The 12500-nt window shown below is 40.5% G+C and overlaps 1 protein-coding gene across 1 annotated transcript in view; it reads left to right on the top strand.

Moving 5' to 3' along the window:
• LOC121539070 (prospero homeobox protein 1-like) overlaps positions 1-12500 on the top strand; it is a 61644-nt gene that overhangs the window by 28400 nt on the left and 20744 nt on the right. Inside the window, exon 7 of the mRNA XM_045207439.1 lies at positions 12423-12500. This exon is cut by the window's right edge and continues 117 nt beyond it. Coding sequence (XP_045063374.1) covers positions 12423-12500 — 78 coding nt within the window. The remainder of the gene's footprint in view (positions 1-12422) is intronic.

Raw genomic sequence — 12500 nt, 5'->3', positions numbered from 1 at the left:
GACAAGTGTAGTAAAAACTGGAATACAGACAGGTGTAGTAAGAACTGGAATACAGACAGGTGTAGTAAGAACTGGAATACAGACAGGTGTAGTAAGAGATGGAATATAGACAGGTGTAGCAAGAACAGGAATACAGACAGGTGTAGTAAGAACTGGAATACAGACAGGTGTAGTAAGAGATGGGATAATGACAGGTGTAGTAAGAACTGGAATAATAACAGGTGTAGTAAGAACTGGAATAATAACAGGTGTAGTAAGAACCCGAATACAGACAGGTGTAGTAAGAACTGGAATACAGACAGGTGTAGTAAGAGCTGGAATACAGAAAGGTGTAGTAAGAACTGGAATACAGAAAGGTGTATTAAAGGCTGGGATAATGACAGTTGTAGTAAGAACTGGAATACAGACAGGTGTAGTAAGAGCTGGAATACAGAAAGGTGTAGTAAGAACTGGAATACAGAAAGGTGTATTAAGAGCTGGGATAATGACAGTTGTAGTAAGAACTGGAATACAGACAGGTGTAGTAAGAGCTGGAATATAGACAGGTGTAGTAAGAGCTGGAATACAGACAGGTGTAGTAAGAGCTGGAATACAGACAGGTGTAGTAAGAGCTGTTATAATGACAGGTGTAGTAAGAACTGGAATACAGACAGGTGTAGTAAGAGCTGGAATACAGAAAGGTGTAGTAAGAACTGGAATACAGACAGGTGTAGTAAGAACTGGAATACAGATAGGTGTAGTAAGAGCTGGAATACAGACAGGTGTAGTAAGAGCTGGAATACAGACAGGTATAGTAAGAACTGGAATACAGACAGATGTAGTAAGAACTGGAATACAGACAGGTGTAGTAAGAGCTGGAATAATGACAGGTGTAGTAAGAACTGGAATAATAACAGGTGTAGTAAGAACTGGAATACAGACAGATGTAGTAAGAACTGGAATACAGACAGGTGTAGTAAGAACTGGAATACAGACAGGTGTAGTAAGAGCTGGAATAATAACAGGTGTAGTAAGAACTGGAATACAGACAGGTGTAGTAAGAGCTGGAATACAGAGAGGTGTAGTAAGAGCTGGAATAATGAAAGGTGTAGTAAGAACTGGAATACAGACAGGTGTAGTAAGAACTGGGATAATGACAGGTGTAGTAAGAACTGGAATACAGACAGGTGTAGTAAGAGCTGGAATAATGAAAGGTGTAGTAAGAACTGGAATAATAACAGGTGTAGTAAGAACTGGAATACAGACAGGTTTAGTAAGAGCTGGAATACAGACAGGTGTAGTAAGAGCTGGAATACAGACAGGTGTAGTAAGAGCTGGGATAATGACAGGTGTAGTAAGAACAGGAATAATAACAGGTGTAGTAAGAACTGGAATACAGACAGGTGTAGTAAGAGCTGGAATACAGACAGGTGTAGTAAGAGCTGGAATACAGACAGGTGTAGTAAGAACTGGAATACAGACAGGTGTAGTAAGAGCTGGGATAATGACATGTGTAGTAAAAACTGGAATACAGACAGGTGTAGTAAGAACTGGAATACAGACAGGTGTAGTAAGAACTGGAATACAGACAGGTGTAGTAAGAGATGGAATATAGACAGGTGTAGCAAGAACAGGAATACAGACAGGTGTAGTAAGAACTGGAATACAGACAGGTGTAGTAAGAGCTGGGATAATGACAGGTGTAGTAAGAGCTGGGATAATAACAGGTGTAGTAAGAACTGGAATAATAACAGGTGTAGTAAGAACCCGAATACAGACAGGTGTAGTAAGAACTGGAATACAGACAGGTGTAGTAAGAGCTGGAATACAGAAAGGTGTAGTAAGAACTGGAATACAGAAAGGTGTATTAAGAGCTGGGATAATGACAGTTGTAGTAAGAACTGGAATACAGACAGGTGTAGTAAGAGCTGGAATATAGACAGGTGTAGTAAGAGCTGGAATACAGACAGGTGTAGTAAGAGCTGGAATACAGACAGGTGTAGTAAGAGCTGTTATAATGACAGGTGTAGTAAGAACTGGAATACAGACAGGTGTAGTAAGAGCTGGAATACAGAAAGGTGTAGTAAGAACTGGAATACAGACAGGTGTAGTAAGAGCTGGGATAATGACAGGTGTAGTAAGAACTGGAATACAGACAGGTGTAGTAAGAGCTGGAATATAGACAGGTGTAGTAAGAGCTGGAATACAGACAGGTGTAGTAAGAGCTGGGATAATGACAGGTGTAGTAAGAACTGGAATAATAACAGGTGTAGTAAGAACTGGAATAATAACAGGTGTAGTAAGAACTGGAATACAGAAAGGTGTAGTAAGAGCTGGGATAATGACAGGTGTAGTAAGAACTGGAATACAGACAGTTGTAGTAAGAGCTGGAGTATAGACAGGTGTAGTAAGAGCTGGAATATAGACAGGTGTAGTAAGAGCTGGAGTATAGACAGGTTTAGTAAGAGCTGGAATACAGACAGGTGTAGTAAGAACTGGAATACAGACAGGTGTAGTAAGAGCTGGAATACAGACAGGTGTAGTAAGAACTGGAATACAGACAGGTGTAGTAAGAACTGGAATACAGACAGGTGTAGTAAGAGCTGGAATACAGACAGGTGTAATAAGAACTGGAATACAGACAGGTGTAGTAAGAACTGGAATACAGACAGGTGTAGTAGGAACTGGAATACAGACAGGTGTAGTAAGAACTGGGATAATGACAGGTGTAGTAAGAACTGGATTACAGACAGGTGTAGTAAGAGCTGGAATACAGACAGGTGTAGTAAGAACTGGAATACAGACAGGTGTAGTAAGACCTGGGATAATGACAGGTGTAGTAAGAACTGGAAAACAGACAGGTGTAGTAAGAGCTGGAATATAGACAAGTGTAGTAAGAGCTGGAATACAGACAGGTGTAATAAGAGCTGGAATACAGACAGGTGTAGTAAGAGTTGTTATAATGACAGGTGTAGTAAGAACTGGAATACAGACAGGTGTAGTAAGAGCTGGAATACAGACAGGTGTAGTAAGAACTGGAATAAAGACAGGTGTAGCAAGAAATGGAATAATAACAGGTGTAGTAAGAACTGGAATACAGACAGGTGTAGTAAGAGATGGGATAATGACAGGTGTAGTAAGAACTGGAATACAGACAGGTGTAGTAGAACTGGAATACAGACAGGTGTAGTAAGAACTGGAATACAGACAGGTGTAGTAAGAGATGGAATACATACAGGTGTAGCAAGAACAGGAATACAGACAGGTGTAGTAAGAACTGGAATACAGACAGGTGTAGTAAGAGCTGGGATAATGACAGGTGTAGTAAGAACTGGAATAATAACAGTTGTAGTAAGAACTGGAATAATAACAGGTGTAGTAAGAACTCGAATAAAGACAGGTGTAGTAAGAACTGGAATACAGACAGGTGTAGTAAGAGCTGGAATACAGAAAGGTGTAGTAAGAACTGGAATACAGACAGGTGTAGTAAGTGCTGGAATTTAGACAGGTGTAGAAAGAGCTGGAATACAGACAGGTGTAGTAAGAGCTGGGATAATGACAGTTGTAGTAAGAACTGGAATACAGACAGGTGTAGTAAGAGCTGTTATAATGACAGGTGTAGTAAGAACTGGAATATACACAGGTGTAGTAAGAGCTGGAATACAGACAGGTGTAGCAAGAACAGGAATACAGACAGGTGTAGTAAGAACTGGAATACAGACAGGTGTAGTAAGAAATGAAATAATAACAGGTGTAGTAAGAACTGGAATACAGACAGGTGTAGTAAGAGATGGGATAATGACAGGTGTAGTAATAACTGGAATACAGACAGGTGTAGCAAGAACAGGAATACAGACAGGTGTAGTAAGAACTGGAATACAGACAGGTGTAGTAAGAGCTGGGATAATGACAGGTGTAGTAAAAACTGGAATAATAACAGGTGTAGTAAGAACTGGAATAATAACAGGTGTAGTAAGAACTGGAATACAGAAAGGTGTAGTAAGAGCTGGGATAATGACAGGTGTAGTAAGAACTGGAATACAGACAGTTGTAGTAAGAGCTGGAGTATAGACAGGTGTAGTAAGAGCTGGAATACAGACAGGTGTAGTAAGAGCTGGAGTATAGACAGGTTTAGTAAGAGCTGGAATACAGACAGGTGTAGTAAGAACTGGAATACAGACAGGTGTAGTAAGAGCTGGAATACAGACAGGTGTAGTAAGAACTGGAATACAGACAGGTGTAGTAAGAACTGGAATACAGACAGGTGTAGTAAGAGCTGGAATACAGACAGGTGTAATAAGAACTGGAATACAGACAGGTGTAGTAAGAGCTGGAATACAGACAGGTGTAGTAAGAGCTGGAATACAGACAGGTGTAGTAAGAGCTGGAATACAGAAAGGTGTAGTAAGAACTGGAATACAGACAGGTGTAGTAAGAGCTGTTATAATGACAGGTGTAGTTAGAACTGGAATACAGACAGGTGTAGTAAGAGCTGGAATACAGACAGGTGTAGTAAGAACTGGAATACAGACAGGTGTAGCAAGAACAGGAATACAGACAGGTGTAGTAAGATCTGGAATACAGACAGGTGTAGTAAGAAATGGAATAATAACAGGTGTAGTAAGAACTGGAATACAGACAGGTGTAGTAAGAGCTGGGATAATGACAGGTGTAGTAAGAACTGGAATACAGACAGGTGTAGTAGAACTGGAATACAGACAGGTGTAGTAAGAACTGGAATACAGACAGGTGTAGTAAGAGATGGAATACAGACAGGTGTAGCAAGAACAGGAATACAGACAGGTGTAGTAAGAACTGGAATACAGATAGGTGTAGTAAGAGCTGGAATAATGACAGGTGTAGTAAGAACTGGAATAATAACAGGTGTAGTAAGAACTCGAATAAAGACAGGTGTAGTAAGAACTGGAATACAGACAGGTGTAGTAAGAGCTGGAATACAGAAAGGTGTAGTAAGAACTGGAATACAGACAGGTGTAGTAAGAGCTGGGATAATGACAGTTGTAGTAAGAACTGGAATACAGACAGGTGTAGTAAGTGCTGGAATTTAGACAGGTGTAGAAAGAGCTGGAATACAGACAGGTGTAGTAAGAACTGGAATACAGACAGGTGTAGTAAGAGCTGGGATAATGACAGGTGTAGTAAGAACTGGAATAATAACAGTTGTAGTAAGAACTGGAATAATAACAGGTGTAGTAAGAACTCGAATAAAGACAGGTGTAGTAAGAACTGGAATACAGACAGGTGTAGTAAGAGCTGGAATACAGGAAGGTGTAGTAAGAACTGGAATACAGACAGGTGTAGTAAGAGCTGGGATAATGACAGTTGTAGTAAGAACTGGAATACAGACAGGTGTAGTAAGTGCTGGAATTTAGACAGGTGTAGAAAGAGCTGGAATACAGACAGGTGTAGTAAGAGCTGGAATCCAGACAGGTGTAGTAAGAGCTGTTAGAATGACAGGTGTAGTAAGAACTGGAATACAGACAGGTGTAGTAGAGCTGGAATACAGAAATGTGTAGTAAGAAACTGGAATACAGACAGGTGTAGTAAGATCTGGGATAATGACAGTTGTAGTAAGAACTGGAATATACACAGGTGTAGTAAGAGCTGGAATACAGACAGCTGTAGCAAGAACAGGAATACAGACAGGTGTAGTAAGAACTGGAATACAGACAGGTGTAGTAAGAAATTGAATAATAACAGGTGTAGTAAGAACTGGAATACAGACAGGTGTAGTAAGAGATAGGATAATGACAGGTGTAGTAAGAACTGGAATACAGACAGGTGTAGTAAGAACTGGAATACAGACATGTGTAGTAAGAACTGGAATACAGACAGCTGTAGTAAGAGATGGAATACAGACAGGTGTAGCAAGAACAGGAATACAGACAGGTGTAGTAAGAACTGGAATACAGACAGGTGTAGTAAGAGCTGGGATAATGACAGGTGTAGTAAGAACTGGAATAATAACAGTTGTAGTAAGAACTGGAATAATAACAGGTGTAGTAAGAACTCGAATAAAGACAGGTGTAGTAAGAACTGGAATACAGACAGGTGTAGTAAGAGCTGGAATACAGAAAGGTGTAGTAAGAACTGGAATAAAGACAGGTGTAGTAAGAGCTGGGATAATGACAGGTGTAGTAAGAACTGGAATACAGACAGGTGTAGTAAGTGCTGGAATTTAGACAGGTGTAGAAAGAGCTGGAATAAAGACAGGTGTAGTAAGAGCTGGAATACAGACAGGTGTAGTAAGAGCTGTTATAATGACAGGTGTAGTAAGAACTGGGATACAGACAGGTGTAGTAAGAACTGGAATACAGACAGGTGTAGTAAGAGCTGGAATACAGACAGGTGTAGTAAGAACTGGAATACAGACAGGTGTAGTAAGAGCTGGGATAATGACAGGTGTAGTAAGAACTGGAATATACACAGGTGTATTAAGAACTGGAATAATAACAGGTGTAGTAAGAACTGGAATACATAAATGTGTAGTAAGAACTGGAATACAGACAGGTGTAGTAAGAGCTGGGATAATGACAGGTGTAGTAAGAGCTGGAATACAGACAGGTGTAGTAAGAACTGGAATACAGACAGGTGTAGTAAGAGCTGGAATACAGACAGGTGTAGTAAGAGCTGGAATACAGACAGGTGTAGTAAGAGCTGTTATAATGACAGGTGTAGTAAGAACTGGAATACAGACAGGTGTAGTAAGAGCTGGAATACAGACAGGTGTAGTAAGAGCTGGAATTCAGACAGGTGTAATAAGAACTGGAATACAGGCAGGTGTAGTAAGAACTGGAATACAGACAGGTGTAGTAAGAACTGGAATACAGACAGGTGTAGTAAGAGCTGGAATAATGACAGGTGTAGTAAGAACTGGAATACAGACAGGTGTAGTAAAAGCTGGGATAATAACAGTTGTAGTAAGAACTGGAATACAGACAGGTGTAGTAAGAACTGGAATACAGACAGGTGTAGTGAGAACTGGAATACAGACAGGTGTAGTAAGAACTGGAATACAGACAGGTGTAGTAAGAGCTGGAATACAGACAGGTGTAGTAAGAACTGGAATACAGACAGGTGTAGTAAGAGCTGGGATAATGACAGGTGTAGTAAGAACTGGAATACAGACTGGTGTAGTAAGAGCTGGAATACAGACAGGTGTAGTAAGAGCTGGAATAATGACATGTGTAGTAAGAACTGGAATACAGACAGGTGTAGTAAGAGCTGGAATACAGACAGGTGTAGTAAGAGCTGGGATACAGACATGTGTAGTAAGACTTGGAATACAGACAGGTGTAGTAAGAGCTGGAATACAGACAGGTGTAGTAAGAACTGGAATACAGACAGGTGTAGTAAGAACTGGAATACAGAAAGGTGTAGTAAGAGCTGGAATACAGAAAGGTGTAGCAAGAACTGGAATACAGACAGGTTTAGTAAGAACTGGAATACAGACAGGTGTAATAAGAACTGGAATACAGACATGTGTAGTAAGAACTGGAATACAGACAGGTGTAGTAAGAGCTGGAATACAGACAGGTGTAGTAAGAACTGGAATTCAGACAGGTGTAGTAAGAACTGGAATACAGGCAGGTGTATTAAGAGCTGGGATAATGACAGGTGTAGTAAGAGCTGGAATACAGACAGGTATAGTGAGAACTGGAATACAGACAGGTGTAGTAAGAACTGGAATATAGACAGGTGTAGTAAGAACTGGAATACAGACAGGTGTAGTAAGAACAGGAATACAGACAGGTATATTAAGAACTGGAATACAGGCAGGAATACAGACAGGTGTAGTAAGAACTGGGATACAGACCGGTGTAGTAAGAGCTGGAATACAGACAGGTGTAGTAAGAGCTGGAATACAGACATGTGTAGTAAGAACTGGGTTAATGACAGGTGTAGTAAGAGCTGGGATAATGACAGGTGTAGTAAGAACTGGAATACAGACAGGTGTAGTAAGAACTGGAATACAGACAGGTGTAGTAAGAACTGGAATACAAACCGGTGTAGTAAGAACTGGAATACAGACAGGTGTAGTAAGAACTGGAATACAGACAGGTGTTGTAAGAACTGGAATACAGACAGGTGTAGTAAGAACTGGAATACAGACCGGTGTAGTGAGAACAGAAATACAGACAGGTGTAGTAAGAACTGGAATACAGACAGGAATACAGACAGGTGTAGTAAGAGCTGGAATACAGACAATTGTAGCAAGAACTGGAATACAGACAGGTGTAGTAAGAACTGGAATACAGACAGGTGTAGTAAGAGCTGGAATACAGACAGGTGTAGCAAGAACTGGAATACAGACAGGTGTAATAAGAATTGAAATACAGACAGGTGTAATAAGAACTGGAATACAGACAGGTGTAGTAAGAACTGGAATATACACAGGTGTAGTAAGAGCTGGAATACAGACAGGTGTAGTAAGAGCTGGGATAATGACAGGTGTAGTAAGAACTGGAATAATAACAGGTGTAGTAAGAACTGGAATACAGACAGGTGTAGTAAGAACTGGAATACAGACAGGTGTAGTAAGAGATGGAATACAGACAGGTGTAGCAAGAACAGGAATACAGACAGGTGTAGTAAGAACTGGAATACAGACAGGTGTAGTAAGAGCTGAGATAATGACAGGTGTAGTAAGAACTGGAATAATAACAGTTGTAGTAAGAACTGGAATAATAACAGGTGTAGTAAGAACTGGAATACAAGAATGTGTAGTAAGAACTGGAATACAGACAGGTGTAGTAAGAGCTGGGATAATGACAGGTGTAGTAAGAGCTGGAATACAGACAGGTGTAGTAAGAGCTGTTATAATGACAGGTGTAGTAAGAACTGGAATACAGACAGGTGTAGTAAGAGCTGTTATAATGACAGGTGTACTAAGAACTGGAATACAGACAGGTGTAGTAAGAGCTGGAATAATGACAGGTGTAGTAAGAACTGGAATACAGACAGGTGTAGTAAGAACTGGAATACAGACAGGTGTAGTAAGAGCTGGAATTCAGACAGGTGTAATAAGAACTGGAATACAGGCAGGTGTAGTAAGAGCTGGGATAATGACAGGTGTAGTAAGAGCTGGAATACAGACAGGTGTAGTAAGAGCTGTTATAATGACAGGTGTAGTAAGAACTGGAATACAGACAGGTGTAGTAAGAGCTGTTATAATGACAGGTGTACTAAGAACTGGAATACAGACAGGTGTAGTAAGAGCTGGAATAATGACAGGTGTAGTAAGAACTGGAATACAGACAGGTGTAGTAAGAACTGGAATACAGACAGGTGTAGTAAGAGCTGGAATTCAGACAGGTGTAATAAGAACTGGAATACAGGCAGGTGTAGTAAGAACTGGAATACAGACAGGTGTAGTAAGAGCTGGAATAATGACAGGTGGAGTAAGAACTGGAATACAGACAGGTGTAGTAAGAACTGGAATACAGACAGGTGTAGTAAGAGCTGGAATTCAGACAGGTGTAATAAGAACTGGAATACAGGCAGGTGTAGTAAGAACTGGAATACAGACAGGTGTAGTAAGAACTGGAATACAGACAGGTGTAGTAAGAGCTGGAATAATGACAGGTGTAGTAAGAACTGGAATACAGACAGGTGTAGTAAAAGCTGGGATAATAACAGTTGTAGTAAGAACTGGAATACAGACAGGTGTAGTAAGAACTGGAATACAGACTGGTGTAGTGAGAACTGGAATACAGACAGGTGTAGTAAGAACTGGAATACAGACAGGTGTAGTAAGAGCTGGAATACAGACAGGTGTAGTAAGAACTGGAATACAGACAGGTGTAGTAAGAGCTGGGATAATGACAGGTGTAGTAAGAACTGGAATACAGACAGGTGTAGTAAGAGCTGGAATACAGACAGGTGTAGTAAGAGCTGGAATAATGACATGTGTAGTAAGAACTGGAATACAGACAGGTGTAGTAAGAGCTGGAATACAGACAGGTGTAGTAAGAGCTGGGATACAGACATGTGTATTAAGACTTGGAATACAGGCAGGTGTAGGAAGAGCTGGAATACAGACAGGTGTAGTAAGAGCTGGAATACAGACAGGTGTAGTAAGAACTGGAATACAGACAGGTGTAGTAAGAACTGGAATACAGAAAGGTGTAGTAAGAGCTGGAATACAGAAAGGTGTAGCAAGAACTGGAATACAGACAAGTTTAGTAAGAACTGGAATACAGACAGGTGTAATAAGAACTGGAATACAGACAGGTGTAGTAAGAGCTGGAATACAGACAGGTGTAGTAAGAACTGGAATTCAGACAGGTGTAGTAAGAACTGGAATACAGGCAGGTGTAGTAAGAGCTGGAATAATGACAGGTGTAGTAAGAGCTGGAATACAGACAGGTATAGTAAGAACTGGAATACAGACAGGTGTAGTAAGAACTGGAATATAGACAGGTGTAGTAAGAACTGGAATACAGACAGGTGTAGTAAGAACAGGAATACAGACAGGTATATTAAGAACTGGAATACAGACAGGAATACAGACAGGTGTAGTAAGAACTGGGATACAGACCGGTGTAGTAAGAGCTGGAATACAGACAGGTGTAGTAAGAGCTGGAATACAGACAGGTGTAGTAAGAACTGGGTTAATGACAGGTGTAGTAAGAGCTGGGATAATGGCAGGTGTAGTAAGAACTGGAATACAGACAAGTGTAGCAAGAACTGGAATACAGACAGGTGTAGTAAGAACTGGAATACAGACAGGTGTAGTAAGAACTGGAATACAGACAGGTGTAGTAAGAGCTGGAATACAGACAGGTGTAGTAAGAACTGGAATACAGACAGGAATACAGACAGGTGTAGTAAGAGCTGGAATACAGACAAGTGTAGCAAGAACTGGAATACAGACAGGTGTAGTAAGAGCTGGGATAATGACAGGTGTAGTAAGAACTGGAATACAGACAGGTGTAATAAGAACTGGAATACAGACAGATGTAGTAAGAACAGGAATACAGACAGGTGTAGTAAGAACTGGAATACAGACAGATGTAGTAAGAGCTGGAATAATGACAGGTGTAGTAATAACTGGAATACAGACAGGTGTAATAAGAGCTGCGATAATGACAGGTGCAGTAAGAACTGGAATACAGACAGGTGTAGTAAGAACTGGAATACAGACAGGTGTAGTAAGAACTGGAATACAGACAGGTGTAGTAAGAGCTGGAATACAGACAGGTGTAGTAAGAACTGGAATACAGACAGGTGTAGTAAGAACTGGAATAGAGACAGGTGTAGTAAGAATTGGAATACAGACAGGTGTAGTAAAAGCTGGAATACAGACAGGTGTAGTAAGAGCTGTTATAATGACAGGTGTAGTAAGAACTGGAATACAGACAGGTGTAGTAAGAACAGGAATACAGACAGGTGTAGTAAGAACTGGAATACAGACAGATGTAGTAAGAGCTGGAATAATTACAGGTGTAGTAATAACTGGAATACAGACAGGTGTAATAAGAGCTGGGATAATGACAGGTGCAGTAAGAACTGGAATACAGACAGGTGTAGTAAGAACTGGAATACAGACAGGTGTAGTAAGAACTGGAATACAGACAGGTGTAGTAAGAGCTGGAATACAGACAGTTGTAGTAAGAACTGGAATACAGACAGGTGTAGTAAGAACTGGAATAGAGACAGGTGTAGTAAGAACTGGGATAATGACAGGTGCAGTAAGAACTGGAATACAGACAGGTGTAGTAAGAACTGGAATACAGACAGGTGTAGTAAGAACTGGAATACAGACAGGTGTAGTAAGAGCTGGAATACAGACAGGTGTAGTAAGAACTGGAATACAGACAGGTGTAGTAAGAACTGGAATAGAGACAGGTGTAGTAAGAATTGGAATACAGACAGGTGTAGTAAAAGCTGGAATACAGACAGGTGTAGTAAGAACTGGAATACAGACAGGTGCGGTAAGAACTGGGATAATAACAGTGTGATGTCATATGTATGTGACACCCTCGCAATACAATATAATACAATACAATACAATTAAATGAACTTCATGTTCATGGTAAGTCATCATTATACTACATACAATTTAGAGGGACCTAATATTAAACCAAAAACTGGAAAATTGTGCCTGGAATAGTCTTAACAATCGTTATTAACAGTCCTGTGAAAAAAGTATCTTATGATAAAAAATGCTATGACATAATAATAATTATCTCTCCCTCTCCCCCTTCCCCTCTCTCTCTCTCTCTCTCTCTCTCTCTCTCTCTCTCTCTCTCTCTCTCTCTCTCTCTCTCTCTCTCTCTCTCTCTCTCTCTCTCTCTCTCTCTCTCTCTCTCTCTCTCTCTCTCTCTCTCTCTCTCTCTCTCTCTTTCTCTCTACCTCCTCTCTCTCTCTCTTTCTCTCTCCCTCTCTTTCTCTCTCTCTCCCTCCCCCCCTCTCTCCAGTTTAACCGGTGCATCACATCTCAGCTCATCAAGTGGTTCAGTAACTTCAGAGAGTTCTATTACATCCAGATGGAGAAG

The sequence above is a fragment of the Coregonus clupeaformis genome, chromosome 25, assembly GCF_020615455.1.
Source record: "Coregonus clupeaformis isolate EN_2021a chromosome 25, ASM2061545v1, whole genome shotgun sequence".
NCBI lineage: Eukaryota > Metazoa > Chordata > Actinopteri > Salmoniformes > Salmonidae > Coregonus > Coregonus clupeaformis.
The sequence above is the reverse complement of the archived record's forward strand: the minus strand, read 5'-3'. Positions and strand labels throughout refer to the sequence as shown.